At 40.6% G+C, this 20,989-nt stretch overlaps 1 protein-coding gene across 9 annotated transcripts in view; it reads left to right on the forward strand.

Moving 5' to 3' along the window:
* RAB27A (RAB27A, member RAS oncogene family) overlaps positions 1–20,989 on the forward strand; it is a 71,342-nt gene that overhangs the window by 46,612 nt on the left and 3,741 nt on the right. For 8 of the 9 annotated variants that reach the window (XM_027818821.3, XM_043523372.1, XM_043523371.1 and 5 more), the window contains 4 exons: positions 8,129–8,302; positions 10,366–10,451; positions 11,802–11,905; positions 13,556–13,679. In XM_027818821.3, the coding sequence (XP_027674622.1) occupies positions 8,129–8,302; positions 10,366–10,451; positions 11,802–11,905; positions 13,556–13,679 (488 nt within the window). Of the gene's footprint in view, positions 1–2,133; positions 2,156–8,128; positions 8,303–10,365; positions 10,452–11,801; positions 11,906–13,555; positions 13,680–20,989 lie in introns of those variants that run through there. The other variant, XM_043523374.1, reaches the window with a different exon arrangement.

Consider the following 20,989-nt stretch of genomic DNA (forward strand, 5'->3'; position numbering starts at 1 on the left):
ACTTGTCAGCAATAGATCCCTATCATGTACCTACATGGTAGTGCCTTTTGATTATACTGCAGTCTATTTCCTACCATATCCTCTTGCTATGATATGCCAATGTCAATCTTACACTTTCCCAAGAAATTTACCCCCTTTTCTTTCCCACAATCACTTCTTTCTTCTCTGGCTTGCCTTCTGCTACCTGGATTAGAGAGAGAATATGCACACCTCACAGAAGCCTGTCTCCTACCTCCCTGACCTAGTCCCCAATGAATCTACCCCCTATGCTACTAGAATTAATTTCTTGCTGAATACAGAAGGCAAGGTACGTGACAAGGTTGAATAAAGATGCGTCCTTGTTTGTCAGACATGGCTCCTTTCTTTGGTTGTAAGCTCTTCCTGAAAATTTTATGTCGCTTCTGGAAACATAGAATCATAGAATATCAGGGTTGGAAGGGACCTCAGGAGGTCATCTAGTCCAACCCCCTGCTCAAAGCAGGACCAATCCCCAACTAAATCACCCCAACTAAATCATCCCAGCCAGGGCTTTGTCAAGCCTGACCTTAAAAACTTCTAAGGAAGGAGATTCCACTACCTCCCTAGGTAACGCATTCCACTGTTTCACCACCCTCCTAGTGAAAAAGTTTTTCCTAATATCCAACCTAAACCTCCCGCACTGCAACTTGAGACCATTACTCCTTGTTCTGTCATCTGCTACCACTGAGAACAGTCTAGATCCATCCTCTTTGGAGTTGAAAGCAGCTATCAAATCCCTCCTCATTCTTCTCTTCCGCAGACTAAACAATCCCAGTTCCCTCAGCCTCTCCTCATAAGTCATGTGTTCCAGTCCCCTAATCATTTTTGTTCCCCTCCGCTGGATGTTTTCCAATTTTTCCACATCCTTCTTGTAGTGTGGGGCCCAAAACTGGACTCCAGATGAGGCCTCACCAATGTCGAATAGAGGGGAACGATCACATCCCTCGATCTGCTGGCAATGCCCCTACTTATACATCCCAAAATGCCCCTGTATCTGACTCTAACTGGTGAAATAGCAAACAAAGAACAGGATGGCTGTCACATGACCTTTTAAAATTATAGTTGCCATATAACTTAATTACATAGGGCCTGTTCTCTGTTATCTGGCAAATTCTAATTAGCTTGTCTCTTTAAACATCTGTCTGTGTGAAAATTAATGAAATTTAATCAATGCATTTATGGTTGGCTGCGCTTGCTAGCAGAGAGATGGAGGTGATGACTGACGCTTACTTACATATAAAATTTTCTTTTTTTCTTGGTGTGGGGGGAGGTGCAAGTTTCACTTGCCATATTTTCCTAGAGGACGTATGGCCTTTGCTTTGCTATGAGAGCTGGTGTTGAGAGGAAAGGAGGGAAAACAAGCCCCCTCCCTCAATCTCCAGGAGTCTCAAAGTTCTAGATTACACACAGCTTCTCTTTTTGAAATTTTTGAGTGGTATAAATGGTATTGGCATATGTTGTTTCAGTCAGCAAATGTGCTTTCAAGATTTCAGCCAACGAGTCACTTCCATTATTACAAGATCTTCCTCAGTTTTCTTTAGAAATAAATGGTCCTGTCAGACCCACCCAAACCTCTTCTGTGTATTCAGCCCTATATACAGGGGAGAAACACAGATAATAAATTAAAACTAACACTAGAGAGCAGAGATTGCTGCCATATTGGCCTCCTCTAAGACAAGGGGATGCAAAGTCGAAAAACATATGAAGATCATTATGACTTTTAAAATGTGGCTTGACTGTGATCAGTATACTATATCCTTTATATAGTGATATTGTTCTAACAGGCAATTAAATATTAAGATTTATTATAATACACACAAGAGGTCTCACTACCATTTTTATTTGCTCCCGGGTGGGATATATACAGATCTCTTCTTAAAGTGCTTTTTCCATTTAGAAAACAAATGGGACATGGTAAGTGTGTAACTGCTCCCCTGCACTGCTGCCAGCCAGCACCGTCTTTACACATACAGACATGAGGCACACCTTTTTATCTATAAATAGTCACTGACAAATGCAAACAGGTGACACGCAGGCTGCTCGGCTGTGTGCTAAACAGGTGGAGCTAGAAAACTACTCCCGCTAGGAATAATAAGTATCTCCGATTAGACCAGCAAATTTCTTGAACAGAGTGGAGGTAAGTTTTATATATAATTTTTTGGGGTATAAAATTGTGTTTAACATAGTAGAGGACAGTCTGATTAAGAGCCTGTGTACAGATAGTAGTTTAAAATGCATGTGTCTGTGCCTTCATATATTTTAACTACCAGTTCCATGATTAGTCAGTTCTTCTTTTGAGCTTCACCCTTATTGCTGTAAGCCGATCTGGTTTGAAGCCCCCGCCCCCAATCACTAGCTACATGTTTTTAGTAAAAACATGAAGTAGCTGTTTGTGTACAGAGGGCATGTTGCGTTGTAAAGGGGAAAATCCTGTATGCCAAGATTATTTCCTTAGCTTATCCACAAACAAAGCTTCCCTACTCTTGAATGCTTTGTCACACAGCAGCATCATGGTATTGTTTATAACCAAATGTACCCTAGGTGAAATGTGACCATGTAAAGCTGATAGAAGCCTATTAATGTGAAACCACCTTAAACTAATGTGAATAGACTCATTTATCAGGAGCAGTACTTGCCTCAAGAAACGTGTAGCCTTTCCCATTGGCAGAGAAGTAAGTAGTAGAGTAGGCATAATTATTTGGAGATGCCACAGACATGGCCACATTGAAATAGATAATAATATGATCATACCAGCAGTGCAAACTGCCAGTGGAGCTTCCCAGACTTTCATATTCTCTGTCCATCCCAGTGTTTTACTATGAAGTATCAAATGCAGCCACAACACAAGAGGATCATAAAAAGAGAAGAGTTGGCTGGAGTGCTTGCTGTGTAACCTGTTCCTTTGGTAACTTATAGTTCTCAGCAAAAAGGAGTTGCTCTTGTATTTCCTACTCTTAGTTTTGGAAGGGACTTCCTCAACATTATTTCTATTTTGGACCTCCTGCTGGGTTCTAATTATATCCAACTCCCTCCTAGATTTCTTATGCCTTCCTTTAGGGCATATGAATGTGACCGGAAGGGACTGAAAAGTGTGCTGCAGTGCTGAGAGCTTTGATTAAAAAAACATGTGAATGAAGGAGTTATACCAACTCCTAACTCTTTAGATTATAGGTCTTCTGTTTTTTAATTGATTTTAACATCCACAATTCTTCTTCCCCCTTTTGACATCTTCCCAAAAGATGAACACAGGCTGAATTATTGTCTCTAATTTGCATTTATATAGGACTTTTAATCCTGATAGATCCCAAAGAGCTTCACAAGCTGTGTGCATATGGTACCACTGAAATGAGGGCATCTTTGGGATAGAGAGTAGCAACTGACGCAGAGCAATGCATAACATACAGAAGTGGGTGGGGAATTTTTGCCAAAGGATCCAGGCAAACCCCAATTTATGGAAGTTCCATGGGATTTTTAATGTCCAGCCTGAGCAGACAAGAATTTTGTTTTGAAAGCAACTGGCAAGGAAATCGGTTTTATTTACTGGAAGAACGAGGGCCTGAACTCGCCCATCTAGGGTCTGAGCTGGTGGTTACAGAGAGCTGGGTGAAATCCTAGCCCCACTAAAGCCTATGGGTGTTTTGCCATTAATTCACTGGGGGCAGGATTTCATCCTCTGTGTATTTTAAATCTATGACTTTGGGCACCAAACCATCACTTTCATCTGTCCCATCTCCACCTTTTTTCCATTAATGGGTAAAGATTTATATACATGTAATACATATTTTTTTTAAAATAACAAACACTGCCTATTGTATAAAAGAAAATAAACCACAATAAAAAGTATCAGGTTTTGTTTTGTTTTTTTAACTCCTTGAAGGATTTTGCTATTTAACACAGTGTGTCAATTTATATAGTAGAAATGTGGATGCTTCTAGGTTCCTGGAATGTAAGCCTTGTAAGGCGGAAGGTGGAGAACACTTTTTAAATATTTGTACAGGGAGGAGGACAGGGCTGGGACTGACAATGAAAAGAACTCTTGCTTCTCTTCAGGGTTAGGTTCATGCTTTCACAGTAAACACATCCTGGAAATATTTGAATACTGGGTTTATCTTGTAGGGTGAGAGGTGGGCGTGATATGAACTTTAACTTGACCGAGGAAGAACTTTTCCTTGTCAAGGATTGATTGGAATGTATTTTTCTTTTATTTCGTGTTAAGGACTCCTGGCCCTGTTCCCAGCCATTTGCAAATTGTTAATTACAAGCTATATGGTGAATTGAAGCAGGGGTAAAAAGCAGTCTGTATTGTGCGGCAGCTTATGCAAACAGATATTCTGCAAATTCCTGTATTGGAAGGTGTATATGTTTAATCTTGTGCTAGCTCTGTCCTTTGCTCAGTGGAGGGCGGTAGCTATTTACAGTAAGTTTTAGCAAACTATACAAAGTGAGATGAAGTATAATAGTTTCCCACATTTCCAAACCTCCTGCTGCTGCTGCTAATACTTTGCACTTCTGTTGCATCTATCTTCTGAGGTCCTTATACACACGTACTTTTCTCACAACAGCAGTCTGTTAGGAGTAAAGGGTAGCATTACTACTAGTGTCTTACTTTAGTGCACACCAGCAGGGTCCATATGGGCCAGTCAGTGCACAACACACCAGTGCACATTAGAATTTACACCTCTCTAGTGCAGACTAACACAGCATGTGGATAAGCCCCCAGAGAGGGGTGACATGTCTTCGTAACACACTAGTCCCAGATTGCACTTGTTGAGTAGCTAGGCATTTTTAAAATACTAGTAATTTTAGAGATTTATGCACAACAGAATGTATATTTAAAAAGAGGGAAAGTTTACAAAGGACTGCAAGGTAGCTTGGCAGAAGATGTGGAAGCATTAATTTAATCACAAACTAAACATTAGGAAGGAGTCATAGTCAATCTGAAGATTTTAAAAAATGTTATGATTATAGCAATCATGTTATTAGCATAGAGGGTAGGTGAATGTGTTTCTGGAGTGTCAAGTCTGCACACACAGCATAGAAATCATCCTGCTAGTTCTGAATGTCTCGTCTCATCTCATCTCTGAGGGCTTAATGTCATGACCACATTTTATCATGTTTTAAAACTTGAGTGTGGAAAGTTGATTTAGCTGACCCAAAGCTGACCATGACTTTGTGCTGAGTGTGGAGGTGGAGAATTTGTATCAGCTGTTCATCAACCCTGACGCCAGCAGGATTCCATCATGAGTAGCTGAAATGATGCAGAACAGGAGTCATGCTTGGGGGAAATTTTCAATGGCACAAATGACAGCTGGGCACCAAACTCCAGTTAAAAGTCAGTGGCCATGAAGCACCTACCTGCCACTTGTGCCTTTGAAAAATCTTCTCTCTTGTCTGCACTGACTAGTGTCATGGGTTCTGCACCGTGTTGGCTAACTAAACTCATCACAGTCATGTTCTGTTTACAAAATAAAATTTTGCAATAAAGCCAAAGCCTCAGAGATAGTTACATTCCTACCTTAGGGGTGGTGATTGACACCCACACACTAGAGGTCTGGAGTTTGTTCCAAACCTCAAGTTGTGCAGTAGAGACTAAGGACTGAATTTGATGCTATGCTATTGAGGACAGTTGTAGTGCGAAGAATGTAGTTGAAATACTATGGACTTAATGAAGTGATTAGCCTTACAGCTTTGTATAGTTTGAGCAGTAAATAGTATTACAGTTCTAATAATATTATTTGCAGCCCAAATTTCACATTTTGCAAGAAGAATGTATTTCATTTTATGGTCTCTCTTTTTTCATATTTTGATACCTTTTCTCCCCTGGTAATTGGTAATTTTTTGTGCTAGATGTCTATTGGTTTTGGAAGAGCTACTCAGGTTTCTTTTTAGATGTTTTCCTTTAAAAGCTGCATAAGGCAGCAAGATACTGCTTTTGGGGAAGGAGAGATCAGTAGCTACTCTCAAACAGGAAACTACTAGAGCACAATCCCCATATGGCTTTTTCACATACACTGAATTTTTCCTGGAATTGACGTGGTTGGTTTAGGACTTGCTTTGTACAGTCTAGGCATTTTGAAACACATAATTTTTCACTTCAAATTTTAAATCTTATACTTTTTTTTTTCTTTTAAAATCCGCAAAGGGGGTAAGACTAGAAATTTTAAATTTCTATAGTAGTGTTAAGCAGTGTATTCAAACACCTAGGTTTAGTGGTTGGTAAAACTATTCAAACTATCATCAATAAATTACAAAAATACCTGAAAATTGTCTTCTATTTTATTACAAACTCAAAAATGGTCTTTTTCCATGAAAACTGTTGCTCAGATATGTTTTTAAGTGGAAAAACAGGCTGTTTTGGAGGGGAAAATAGCTTTGCATAAGAAACATAGGCAGTCACATTCATCTGCATGTATTCCATGTGAAAATACTAATTCTTCAAAATTTTGCGTAAAGTGAAATCTTGGAAAATAAAAGTTTTGATGATAGGCAGTTCTAGTGTTTTGGTTTTGTTTAGCTGGCTATTTTCTGTGTTGTAATGTCCACATGTGCCTTTCAAAGAACACCATATTCTTCAAGGGATCTCAAACTAGCTTCTAAAATTGCACCCACGGAGGGGGAGGGGGATTTTTTGTTGTTGTTTTTTTAATCCAAGTTTTTGTGCACACATGAACCTGGATTTGCCAGTTACACCCTCATATCTTTGTTTTCATACAAGAAGGTAGATATAGAGAATTTGGGGTTCAGTTTCAGGTGGCATTTGAAAATTTGACCATGCATGTACAATTTAAGTCCCAAATTAGTTTTAAAGGCCTAGTACAGATACCATATAGTTGTATATAAAGGGCATTTTAAGTAGGTTGAATGTAACTGTGACCCAACATAGTGAATGATGCTAACAGTGTTCCCATCATGCGTTTATAAAAAGGGTAGTGAGGTTTTATATTAATTGTGGACTTCTGCATCAAGAACATAGATGGAAAGTGTTGGAGAGACTGTCTGGATTATCTGTCTTCAGTGACTAATGAAGAAAATGAACTCTTTAAGCAACACTTAAGTTGAGAGGATAGGTCAGTCTTCTTAAATCATCCAGAGGAGCATCTCCTGAAACTCCTGCCAAATTCATTTTGCATAAGACAGGGAGCACTTCTTGTTAAGCGGTTTTTAAAAGAGCCTGGTATGTATGGTGCATTCACCCCCCATCCCTCAAAAATGTGCAATATAGTTTGATTACTGCAGTACAGTGCCTTTTTTTGAATTGCTGCTTGTGGTGGGCAAAGTGGAGAGAATAAAATAGATTCTTCAGTATTCCAAATCTAGTATGCTCTGGTGAATACTAGTTCAGCAGGATACTGCAGATGTATTTATATTAACTGCTGCAACTTTCAGATACGGATGTAAATAGTTCTGTGACTAATGCTGTGTACATGGTTTTCCAGATTACTTTAATTCTGTACTTAGTTGCTTTTTGCTTTTTTGTAAAAAGTAAAAAATTTTATTTCCTCCTTTTTTTGTTTGTAATAAATGATGATCTGTAGCAACTCTTGTTGTGGAGGACCATCCTGCGTTCACTTGTACTTTCCATTGACCGGCAGGGAGTTTATCCAGGACAGCTGATTTCTCTCTTTATCGAACAAATTGAGCCTGATTTTTCTCTCACTTACATTGGTGTATATCAAGAGTAATTCAGTCAGAGACACTGGAGTTGCACCGAGTGTAAAACTGGGGTGAGAGTAGATTGGCCCTTGGCTTCTTCTGATATTGAGTTCGAATCAGTTCTGTTGTAGTTAGGCACTGAGGTCAGTAGACTTGTGTCCCTTGAGGTCAGTAGATTTGTGTCCCTTTATGTCAGAGCTGAATTTGGCTTCAGCCTTTCAAAATGTTAAGCTTGACCCTCCGCTCCATCATTGCCCTTTAGTGGGGTTACACCAGAATAAAACCAGTGTAAAGGAGGGCAAAATCAGGCCCATTCTTCTTCTCTTTATTTTAAATAAGTAAGTTGCAAACAAGTTTTTGTGGAGACTTAGAATTAACAAATGTATGTATTCAGAATACTGCCATTTTCTTTGTGTAATGAAATGAGAGAAGTGTTTTTTTGTTTTGCTTTGTAAAGGTGGTCTACAAAGATCTCACTATGTCTGATGGAGACTACGATTACCTCATAAAATTCCTAGCACTCGGTGACTCTGGAGTAGGAAAGACCAGCATCCTTTACCAGTACACAGATGGCAAATTTAATTCCAGATTTATCACAACAGTGGGTATTGACTTTCGGGAAAAGAGAGTGGTAAGTTGCAGCAACTCTGTGAGCTATTTTGAATGTACAATTATTTAAAAAAAAAAAATCTAGCCATCAGCTGCATAAAAATTACTGTTTTAAAACCTGATCTCCTGATCGTCACTGCATAGTCGAGCATATATATATATCATGGGCACAGAATACCTTTTTGTCTCTCTAGGAACTGCAGATAAAACAAAGGCTGTTTCTGTGAGGTCCACAAAAGAATTATTTTGTTACTCCCTTCTGCAGAAGCAGTTAACTAATAAACCAAATTCAGTGAGCTGTACTGATAGCAACGGATGATGCTATGGCATTCAGACCATTCCCTGTAAATTGAACTGCCATTCTCATCGGTAGACTTTCCACAAGGGAAGGCCTGCAGAACTGGCCCCAATTGAAGATGTATTGACATAAATTTCTTTATAAGCCAAAGTGGCTAGTAAACAAAGACAACCGTGTTAATTTTTTGCACCACTGAAAAATATACGGTAGGGCAGTGGTGAATAATTAATACTTTCTAAATGAAAGGGGCAGCGCTTGTAGGACGCCTATGTTTTCCAAACTCCTAAGCATCCGAGGTCAAAATGTAAAAACTAAAAGCTACTCTAATACATTTATTTAACAAGGTCTCGATTTTAAATGCAACAAAGTTTGAATGGATATCTACAGGATTTCCTCCTTTTAATCACTTTTTAGAGAAAATCTGTGATCCATCCTGAATATTTTAAAGCCATTTTTTATAAAATTGGAAAACTTTAGTTGCTGAAATTTTATCTGAAGTGAGGATGCTGTCAATAAATATTGTAAACAATTCATGCCATAATATTACTATACCAACAGGGCATCCAGTACAGAAAATAATCTGGCATTGGGTGTTGGATCTGGGCCCTGATTACCTGGGAAACCCATTCTCCCATTGTCTTCAAAGAATTCAGGAGGTGGCTCTTGAATTATCTAAAATATGTGGGAAACGTTATTTTTTATTTGAGGCAATGGAGAACCACATTGATTACCATACCACTGCAACACTGCTCCCTGTCACACTTACACGTTCATAGTTGGCACCAAGCCCATCTTGTTAGCATACGGGTACGGGGGTTTCAGATGACTTTCAGCAGAGTCACTTTACCTGGGCTACTCACCCCACACTCAACATGTATGAGTACCAAGGGGTTTTCTTGGTGCAGAATGTTCTTGTTCAGACTTGCTGCTTATGGGTGAGTAATTGTTCTAATGGAGGAACCAAAACAAAATTATCAAAATGAATAACTGTCTCTTGCTTGGAAAATAAACTTGATGGTTTTGCTTTGATATGCCTGTCTGACACTGTGTGACAATTATCCTGTGACACATTCTGTGCCAATGATATTGCCTGTATATCCATAACCCTAAGATTAAAGAAGTTCAGTAATACCAATAGGAAAAGGAGAGGACAACCGAAACTGAAAATGTCTTCTAGACAATGACTTGAAACACTATTTCCATTTGATGCTCTTCATATTCAACAGATGTCTTTATTTATATTCACCTGCTAAATAATATGATAAGATCTACACTAGATTCTTCTTAGCAACCTTGTGACAGTTAAACAGAAGTCATTATCTCTACAGTCATATTCTGTTTTGCTGACGTGGTTCTGTTAATGGTACAAATATATTGCCACATTACATTATCTGATTGTGCTTTTATAATTGTTTCAATTTGAACAGAGTGAAACGGTAATAGTAAAACTAAAAAGAATCAAGCCTGCCTAATGCAAATCATAACTACACTGAATTTCTCTTTAGCTCTTCTTAGGTTATTGGAAACATTTTCTCTTGTCTCATTTGATGCTTTTCCTTTCTTAAACATTTTACTAGAGGGCAGGATCAAAGCGGGAGCCTACAACTCAGCCTTATAAGGCAAAGAGATGGTGTCTGTCTGTAGTGTTGATTCTTAGATCAACAATGCATTAGATTGTTATTGGCATCAAGACTGATTAAAGTATTATACTTTAAACGGCAGTTTTTTGCAATGCTGTTGAGAGTGGACTGCTGACACTTCTATCTTGAAAAATTGTCTCGTTATAGATGTATAGATCGAACGGGCCAGATGGCGTTAGCGGCAGAGGACAGAGGATACATCTGCAACTGTGGGACACTGCAGGGCAGGAAAGGTGTGGCCTTTATATGAAGCAAATGTGACTGTGCTCACTAAACTATTAACTGAATTCAAGTGCATGAATTCTCCTGTTGTCTATTGCATTTTATGAGCATGCCTCTAGATGAATCTGATGTTAACAGCAATGTGATCACAATTTTCCTGGGGCGGGGGGGGGGATTGTTCTTACCTATAAACCTTTTGTTTTTGTTGTTGCCATTTTCTATATATTTTTCTAGCTTCTCTTTCTCATCTGGCTATATAATCTATTTTCTTAATTTATCTTCTTGTTCTTTCATTCATTCTTCTGAAGATATTAAGACTCAGCGGAAGCCATACACATGAGGTCAGAATGTGGGTTCTACCAGAGTCTGCAGTGCATATTTGGTTATAGCTACCTGCACTCTGTTTAGGCTTTCATTAACTCTTGTAGGCAGCTAGAAGTGGCTTTAATTTATTTGAATGGTAACTATTGAGGATGATATATATATTATGCTGTGCTAGCAAATTTATATCTAGCACTGTATCTCCCTCTTTCAAGACCAAAGCCAGTAGCTATCTGTGGGTCACATCCTGCAGTCTTTACCCAGTTCTTAGGTAGGCAAACCCTCCATTGTCTTTGATGTGGACGTAGAGATGCAGGATTCATCCCTTCCTTTGTAAAGATCAAGTAGATGGCTGGTGAGAGTCACTCTCTAATGTTCTATCCTGCATGGAATCCAGTTTTTGTCCTGAATATTGTCGGCAGTTTCTCTTCATATAGAAAGTAAAAGTTGTGCATGTTCTTCACGTGTCCTATTTGTGTTTCAAAAGGCTTTAATATCGCCACATTTTTGGTCTGACAATGTTTTAAAATATTGTCAAATTTTAAATGCACAGTCATGAATTTCAACATGATTTGACAGGTTTCAGAGTGGCAGCTGTGTTAGTCTTTATTCGCAAAAAGAAAAGGAATACTTGTGGCACCTTAGAGACTAACCAATTTATTTGAGCATAAGCTTTCATGAGCTACAGCTCACTTCATCGGATTTGATTTGAATTTCACTTTGAATTAGATGCTTTTTTTGAAGTTGATCAAAATGTGCTGTGTAATGTAAGGCTTGATCCAAAGCGTACAGAAATTGATAGGAGTCTTTCCACTAACGTCACTGGACTTGGATCTGGCCTATAGTAACTTAATTGGTTCAGGTTCAGGCCTTATGTCAGCAGAAATCAGACCTGACTAGTGGTGCTTCTAGTACAATTAAATTTTAGATTACCTCATTTATCTGCCTATTTTATAGTATGATCATTTTTCAAAATAATTGACTCATCAGCTATACCTTATGAAAGGGAAACCAGCTATAGCTATGCTTTGTATTTCTAGGTTTCGTAGCTTGACAACAGCTTTCTTCAGAGATGCTATGGGCTTTCTTCTCCTCTTCGATCTGACAAATGAGCAAAGCTTTCTCAATGTCAGAAACTGGATAAGTATGTCACTTCTTTAATTGTACGTCACTGTTTTTCCTGTGCTGCATTTAGAAATGTGGAGCTCCACAGAGGGGTTAGAGCCAAAAATGTTTGACTTAAAGCTTTCTAGAAAGGAACAAAATGGAAATCTGCATAAAATAGCTGTGAGTGAATCTGGTTTCCAACACTGTATCTGAAGCCTTGGCTTTCTTAACTGGCTTGCTGCACTCACAAAACCTCAGTCAGGCTGGTTTCATGCCCCTGATGTTCGTAATGCAATGTGAAATTGGGTGATGTTTAGTAATTAAATTTGAAATCAGCCAACTTTAAACTCAGTCCTGATTCTTTTGATTGAGAGCTTGTCACCACTAAACACCTGGGAGTTTTGTTCTGGAGTTTGTTATGGAAGAGACAGTAAGCACTTGCCTAACTGTTAATGCAACAGGAACAGGGAAGTACTCACTTTCCCATTGCCAGCAGCTCACTGGAAAAGCGCATAGGCAGATCCTTCATCCTTAGACTGTGGGTTCACAATCTAGCACTCAAGAGATTTTGAGGCACATCTGCCCCAGTGATTTGGATTTCCAGTGATTGGCTGGCAATGGGTGCAGGCATGTTACCCATCCACTCCACTGAACCGTAGCAAGAGGTTTGGTGCATTTTGTCCCCTAGTCAGAGCCATTAGTATCGGGGAGGGGTAATGGGCAATACTGGATGATGTCCCCTACTGGCTGATGGGGTGGAGCATTGTGCTTAACATAAAATCTGCACATCCATAAAACCAGTTTGCATGAATTGTTATTGAAAAGAGGCACGTGTACAGAATATCGAAAACCATCCATGGCTACTGGTCTATGGTAACGTCCTTTCCTCCGTATGTCATAAAAACTGCATTCTCCAGTACTGTAATTGAAGACCTTTGAGAGTGTTATGGAAAATCTTATCAAATATTGTACCCTTGACTTCAGTGGAATTGCCATTTGAATGGATTTGGCTCGTTCCATGTATTTTCTGTATTGTCCTGCTTTTTAAATATTAGGCATGCTTGGACTGAAGTAGGATTTTTGTTTGAGATAATCTGCTTGTCGTCTTTCAACTGATGTCAAAACACTCTGGCATCACAACTGATTGTGGAGATGAGTGTCCCAAAGTGGAGTAATGACTTCACATGGAGAGAAGGGTGGTCTGGGGTCCTAGCACTCGGGAGACTGGGCTGAGTTCCCTGCTCTGCCACAGACTTCCTCTGTGACCTTTGGCAAATTGTGTCCAAGTTTCCCACTGTAAAATGGGGATAAAAGCACTTCCCTACTTCACTGGGGTGTTGTGAATGTAAATACATTAGGGATTTTAAGCTCTTGAATGATATAGTAATGGGGGTCTTATAAACATCTAAGATAGAGTAAGCAGCAGGACCAGATGAACTTATAAGCAGCAAAGATCCCACTGGGGTGCAAATATCTCTACTGCTTTTAATAAAATATTTAAAAAAAAAATAAAACGTTGGGGAAGAAAATGGGTGAGAAATTGGCCCCAAACTTATTTTTTCTCATTTCCGAGAATTACTTCCCCAAGTTTTCAATTTCCCTTTTTAAAAGGTACTCATGTTCTAAGTGAACATTATACATAACAGAATAAGATAAGTCCTGCTTTTGCTGTTTGTTTTGCTGTTAGGCCAGCTACAAATGCATGCGTATTGTGAAAACCCTGATATTGTATTATGTGGAAACAAAAGTGATATGGAAGACCAGAGAATGGTGAAAGAAGAGGAGGCAAAGGAACTTGCAGAAAAATATGGGCAAGTATCATCTTCTTGTGGTAAAAATAAAACTAAATGTGTTTTTTGAAAGGTCTATGATGTTGCTTTGTGTATTGGAAGGCTCTTGTTAGAATGGTCATCTTGGAACACCCCAGGGATCTGTCTGATCTCGTATCCTGTCTCTGACAGAGGCAAATGCCACACGCTTTAAGCAAAGATATGCACTTTATTGTGCAGTACTCCAGCATGAGGGAGGTATCTTTGTGCCCCTCTGCCCTTGCAGTAGAAAACAAAGTAAACACCTCTCCAGAACTTGATGGAGAATACATTTCATTTATGAGGAGATGAAGCTACACAGAATTCTAGAAATGGCTATAAGGCTGGAAGGGACCTCAAGAGATCATCTGGTCCATTCTCTCTTCTCCCCCCCTCACCCCCACCCTAATGATGAGGCAGGATTAAGTATACCCTGACAGGCATACGTTTAAGCTGTCCTTAAAAACCTCCAACCTCTCTAGGTAACTTGTTCTAACACTTAAACTTTCAAACTCTAAGGATAGTTTTCCTAATATCTAATCTAAATCTCTCTTGCTGCAAATTAAGCTGGTTAATTGTGTCCTACCCTCAGTGAACATGAAGAACAGTTGATCACTGTCCTATTCAGAACAGTCTTGTCTACATATTTGAAGACTGTTATCATATCCCCTCTCAGCCTTCTCTTTTCTCGACTAAACATGCACAGTTCTTTCAATCTTTTCTCATAGTTCCAACCTCTTTTAGTTCCAAACCATGTTTTCTAAACCTCTTATCGTTTTTGTTATCCTCTCTGGACTCTCCAATTTAGCCACGTCTTTTTTAAAAGTGTGGTGCCCAAGACTGGACACAATAGTCCAGCCAACGCCTCACCAGTGCTGAGTAGAGCAGAACAATTAACTGCTGTTAGTACACCTCAGAATGACACTTGCCTTTTTCACAAGAGCATCACCCTGTTGACTCATATTCAGTGTATGATTCATTATAATCCCCACATCCTTTTCTGCAGTACTGCTGCCTAGCCAGTTATTCCCCATTTTGTGATTGTACATTTGATTTGTTTCTTTGTCAGTGCAGCACTGTGCACTTGTCTTTAATTTCATCCTATGGATTTTAGACCAATTCTCTGATTTATCAAGATCATTTTGAATCCTAATCCTGCCCTCCATAGTGCTTGCAGTCTTTCCCAGCTTGATTTCATTTTCAGTTTTTTGAAGTCTACTCTCCTCTGTCATCCAAGTCATTAATGAAAATATTGAATAGTACCGGATGCAAGACAGACCCCTGTGGGACCCCTCTAGATACACCCTCTCAGTTTGACAGTGAACCATTGATAACTAAGGCTAAAATTTAGTCATGGGTATTTTTAGTAAAAGTCATAGACAGGTCATTCATGGGGCAATGAACAAAAAATCATGGCCCTGTGACCTGTCCATGACATGTACTATATACTCCTGACTAAATCTAGGGTGTTCTGGGGCACTCTGGGGGCACCGCTTCCGTTGCTGGAGGGGGGGGCAGTGGAGCTGGCCCTAGGGCCCTAGCTGCTCCAATGGCCCTGGGGTCAGGCACAGCGGCAGGCCGCAGAAGTTCCAGAGGTCCCGGAAAGTCACAGAATCTATGACCTCCATGACAGACTTGCAGCCTTATTGATAACTACTCTTTGAGTGTTGTCTTTCAACCAGTTGTGCATCCACCTTACAGTAATGCATTTAGACCATATTTCCCAAGTTTACTTATGAAAATGTCATATGGGCAGAGGTGAAAGTAAGTTGGTCCGGTATAGTGTACTGGTAAGAAAGCCGGTACACAGCCAACCGCGCTGGCAGGACCACTGATGGAGGGGTGGGGTGGGGCAAAAGGAGCACTGCCCCAGGGCCTGGTGATTTAAAAGGGCTCGGGACTCCCAGCAGCAGCCACAGCCCCGGGCCCCTTAAATCGCCGCTCGAGCCCTGGGGCTCCCAGCTGCTGCCACTGCTACCCCAGGGCTCCAACAGTGATTTAAAGGGCCTGGGGCTCCAGCTGCTGCCGCAGTATCAGCTGGAGCCCCAGGCGGTGCGGGCTGGGCAGTGCTGAAGGGCTGGTTGCAGGAGTCTGGCCCCAGCCCCACCGGTTCCGCCTGAGGCCCCGCCCCTTCTGGGGGCCCAGAGCCACCTCCCCACCTTGCCCAGGACCCGGCCGCCCTGCGTACCGGTAAGTCCGTTAAATTTCACCCCTGCATATGGGAAGGTGTCAAAAGCCAAAATCATGATTAATACTACCCTGTAGTATTTAGTATGACTGCAGTAGGCAGAGAACTTAATTTCCTTGTGCAGTGAAACCCAAGAGTATACTGACCAAGGTCATTTAGTCATATTTGTGCATCACATTAAATTCTGGAAGAAACTGGAGGCAGTACTAAGCAGTGGCACTCTTATTTTTAAGTTAAGCTTAGCCTCACAAATTGTCAACCCTGTTTATTAAGGAGGGACAGAGCAAAATGGGGTTTAGTGCAATAATCCTTCCTTCCTTTTTCCTCCTCCAACTTACATGCTTGTGTAATGATATTTGTGGGGCACTAACCTCAAACCAGCATGGTTTTGTAACATGTACCTTTATAAAAAGGAATGGAAATTTGGGAAATGTGAAGCAGTAGATGATGTGTGTGCATATCGAAATCTTTTTGCATGCCACTTCATACGTTGATATTACTTGCAGAAGGTGAAATGTCTGTTAATCTTGTGGTCAAAATACCAACTTGATCAATTTGGGAATCAAAAACTAGAAGGCTGATTCATAGATCAGATTTGACTCTGTGAGTGCTCTATAGTTCTCAGTCCTTATAAGTGGATGAGGAAGGTTACGACTAATAGAGATGTTCTTACATCTTCAAAAGATGGGGTAGAAAAGAGGAGCGACCCTTCCTCACTGAGTGAGCTGTTGCTGCTGCTAACCATTCTGGATACTACTGAAAATTTCCCCCCATGCCTGTTACAAGTAAAAGTTGCATTTAGAGTGGGACAGTCACTAGGAGACTGATTAGTCCATTATTAAATATTTAACGCTTAGCATTTTAACAGCATTAACTAAACCTCACAAATTAAGAGAAAAGAAAAGGAGTACTTGTGGCACCTTAGAGACTAACCAATTTATTTGAGCATAAGCTTTCGTGAGCTACAGCTCACTTCATCGGAGTGAGCTGTAGCTCACGAAAGCTTATGCTCACATAAATTGGTTAGTCTCTAAGGTGCCACAAGTACTCCTTTTCTTTTTGTGAATACAGACTAACACGGCTGCTACTCTGAAACCTGAAATTAAGAGAAGACAAGGAGAATTATCTGCATTTTACAGATGGTGGTGACCTATTAAGGCTACCATGCATGGCAGCAAGAGAAGAAATTTTAAAAATTCCACCTATGATTTATCTCTGTAAATTTGTGCCTAAATAAATAATAGGGCTCTCCCTCTACTAATCCAACAGGTTCCTTTGCCTATGATTGCCCAGTTACCTTTGTGTCTCTCAGAAATCCAGGCTTCCATTTCTCTTTAATTGTATAAACAGAAGCATAATTGTATCAACCAAAGGATTCAGGTGAAAGTCATTTGAAGCTTTTCATTCTTGCAGTCTCCACCCTTGCATTCCTGACCTTCAGCTACCTTAGCTATTTCTTCACCTAATGAGAATGGAAGATTTACGCAGTATGACAGAAACATGTAGGTTGCTCAGCAGCGGGCCCAAGAGACAGTTCCTCGAGGCTCTAAAATCTCTTTAACTAAAAGGATTTCCCCTCTCATGAAATGTGTTGGTAAAATGTTACCTCAATGATGTGATCTTTAATGGCTTAAAAGTTTTTTATCGGTATAAGAAAAGGAAGAAATGCTTCTGTATTTACCGGAAGGGCCCGTAATTTTGTCGTTTGTTTCAGCTCCATGACGAATTACTGAGTCTTTCTTAATCATCTGCAGAAGGATCCAGCATTTCCTCCTAACACTTTCATGTTTAACACATAGCCCAACAGTCCAGTGCTTTGCAGTGTATGTATTCAATGAACCTCTCCCCAGTTTTTTGGACCTAGCACCCAGGATACTGCTAAAATCCACTTTTGGCACATGAGGGAAAGAGAGAGAGCAGGAGTGCTAGTTTGAGACTTACTGCTCTAGTTATGATCAGCCCTTATCTCCATTTTAAAATGTTACTGTGTTTGTTCACAAACATGTTCGATCAAATTAGCTGACAGGAAGCTGAATGCAACTGAGCAGATAGTGTAAACCAGGACAGACCATAATCAAACTTTACTGGGACCAGCGGAAGGCTGCTGATTTCCTGTCAAAAGGGAGATAAGAGAGAGAAGGGTGGATGTTAGAGGCAAATTGGGTACAAGTTCAGGTTCCTCTTGCTCTCTCGGCCTGCGTGATAGCCCGCTACTTTGGGGACACTGGCTGAAAAAACCTTTTATATTAGGGGCCTTAACGGGCCAGGACAGATTTTGCAATAATATACTGCATAATACAGATGCTCTGCCCTGGTAGGCCAAGTCCCTTGCTTGACTAACCACTCTTCTATCCCATTCGCAGTATACTTTTGAACTAGGCAGCTGGGTTAGACATGATTCATTCTCAAGCCCCCTCCAAGCACACAGATAATAATCCTGTGTTTGTTTCTGCTTCATCAGGAAAGGCATTCTAGCAACAGAGACTGTTTTTTATCACCACCAAGCATAGTGCCTGTGAATAGAGATCCACATGTTCTTTTCAGATCCAGACCAGAAAAGACATCTTGGGAAATAGTTCTTGGGGAAAAATATTCTCTGCTCCTGCAACTGCATTTCATCTGGTCATTTCCTCTACTGTGAATAATTAGCACCTGAATAAGTCTGTCCTTATTTCCATTGATAGATGCCCAATTTATTTATATACAAGTATTTAAAAAAGCAAGCTTGTCCAGTAACAACAAGGTCCTTGAGTCATTCCTCAGGCTGTCGGGATTAATTTTCATGTATGTAGTATGTTAAAAAAAAGTCCATAAATTAATAGATTTTAAATTGTTCAATAGATAGATAGTCTCCCCCCATCTCCCTTTGATCTTGTGTACATTGCTTAATTTATTATATTGCTTAATCTTTGCATTTCATATAATCAGGAAATAACTGATTTTAAATGAGACAAAATGGAAGTGTCATCCAGCTCTTTCCTCTCTGAACCCCTCCTAAGTAAATTGGTTTTAAAATTCAACCACACCCCTTTGGCACACTGAGGCTGCCAAAATAGAAAGCAGACAGACAAGTTGGGTGAGGTAATTTCTTTTATTGGACCACCTTCTGTTGGCAAGAGACAAGCTTTTAAGCTTACAAAGAGCCTGAGAAAGAGCATTAAAACATATTACCTCACCCACCTTGTGTCTCTAATATCCTCGAACCAGCATGGTGACAACAACACTGCATACAATAAATATAAAAAGCAGTAACAAGTCAAGGTGGAGAAAGAAAAATGCTTTGTGTATTACAGCTTCAGAAGAGGAGTTGAAGTGGTGGTGTGATGATGTCTGGAACAATCATTAGCTCTCTTCACTTGGGTGAAGCTGCCAGTTACGCTTACAGTATTAGACATGACTTGTTGGATTCTTCTGTTGGCAATAAGAATGGCTTGGTGATTCATTACATAGCTGAGATGTAAATGACAGAATTACCTGCCCTTCCTGTAAGGCAGTACCTGAGATTTTTCTGAGTGTTTGTCTATTTGTTCTAGGCTGAGAATTTCACATTCCTGTGCTGAACAGTTTTCATGGGGAATATGGCAGTAGTTTTACAAAGGATTAAACGTGTACGTTTTCCACCTGAATTGGTCCCAAGGAAAAGTTTCAAAGATCACAGCAAATCAAGAGTTTGATGTCTGTGGAAACTGCCTCTCCAGTTCCTAAATGGATCACTTCTTTTATTTTCTCCTTCTCACTCCTTCAGCAGCTGTGTGACCTATACATGCAGTCCCAAAAGATGTTAGTGTTTTTCTGTGTTATACAGTGTACAGTTTTGAGGCTGTAACTTAGTTTTCATGAGTGCAGGTACCCTTGCAGGGTGACATGCTAACTCTAGATGGAGCTGTAATTTTATGTCAAAATGACTTTGACCCAGAAGAGCAGTGTATAAAGCAATAACTAGGGCAAGTTTCCAGTTATTCTCCTGGGGCCACTCTCACCCGAAGGATTTATTTCAGTGGGGAAAATCTAGAATTTCACTAATATGCAGCCTGTTTATTGGATTAATATTGCAAATTTATACTAGACTTGTAGATGATACATGACAAAGGTATGTTTACTCAGAGACTTTTTGTCCAACAACAGATTCGAAATATTGAGAGAACAAAGTATTTCTACCTTTTTACTAAATACATCTCCTTTATTTCATCAAATGAATATTCTTTCCCCTGTGTTTGCATCCTGTGTCAGAAGATTAATGAGTTATAAACAAGGATTATTCCCTCTTTAGCTCTGGAGCACAGCTTCAAATGTTTAAACCAGCGGTGGACAAACTACGGCCCAGGGTCCGCATCTGTCCCCTTAGATGTTTTTAATCTGGCCCTCGAGCTCCCGCCAGAGAGCAGGGCCGGGAGCTTGCCCTGCTCCGTGTGGCTCCTGGCGGCCGCAGCAGCATGTCCCCATTCCGGCTTCTACACGTAGGGGCAGCCAAGGGGCTCTGCATGCTGACCCTGCCCAAGCGCCATGCCTGCAGTTCCCATTGTCCGGGAACCATGGCCAATGGGAGCTGCAGGGGCGGCGCCTGCAGATGGGGCAGCATGCAGAGCTTCCTGGCCATGCCTCTGTGTAGGAGCTGGAGGGCGGACATGCCGCTGCTTCTGGGAGCTGCTTGAGGTAAGCGCACCTCTGACCCTATCCCTGCCCCAGCCCTGATCCCCCTCCTGTCCTCCAAACCCCTTGGTTCCAGCCCGGAGCACCCTCCTGCACTGCAAGCCCTCATCCTCAGCCCCACCCTAGAGCCCGCACTCCCAGCTGGAGCCCTCACCCCCAATTCTGTGATCATTCTTGGCCTGCCATACAATTTTCATACCCAGATTTGGCCCTCAGGCCAAAAAGTTTGCCCACCCCTGGTTTAAACAGACTTTCAGGAAGTTCACTAAATATATAAGAAGCAGAAATGTTGGGGGAGAGTGGGTTGTCTGGACTACCATGGAGTAAAAGGAGCAGCTGAGGAGAACACTGCACAATAGCTAGATGACTTTTGTATTCATCTTCACTACGGAGGATGTTGTGGAGATGCATACTTTTTCCTGGTAATAAGGAAATCTCCATTTCCCAAGTCACCCTTTCCCATCTTTCTTCTCCA

This window comes from Chelonia mydas, chromosome 10, assembly GCF_015237465.2.
Source record: "Chelonia mydas isolate rCheMyd1 chromosome 10, rCheMyd1.pri.v2, whole genome shotgun sequence".
Taxonomy (NCBI): Eukaryota; Metazoa; Chordata; order Testudines; family Cheloniidae; genus Chelonia; species Chelonia mydas.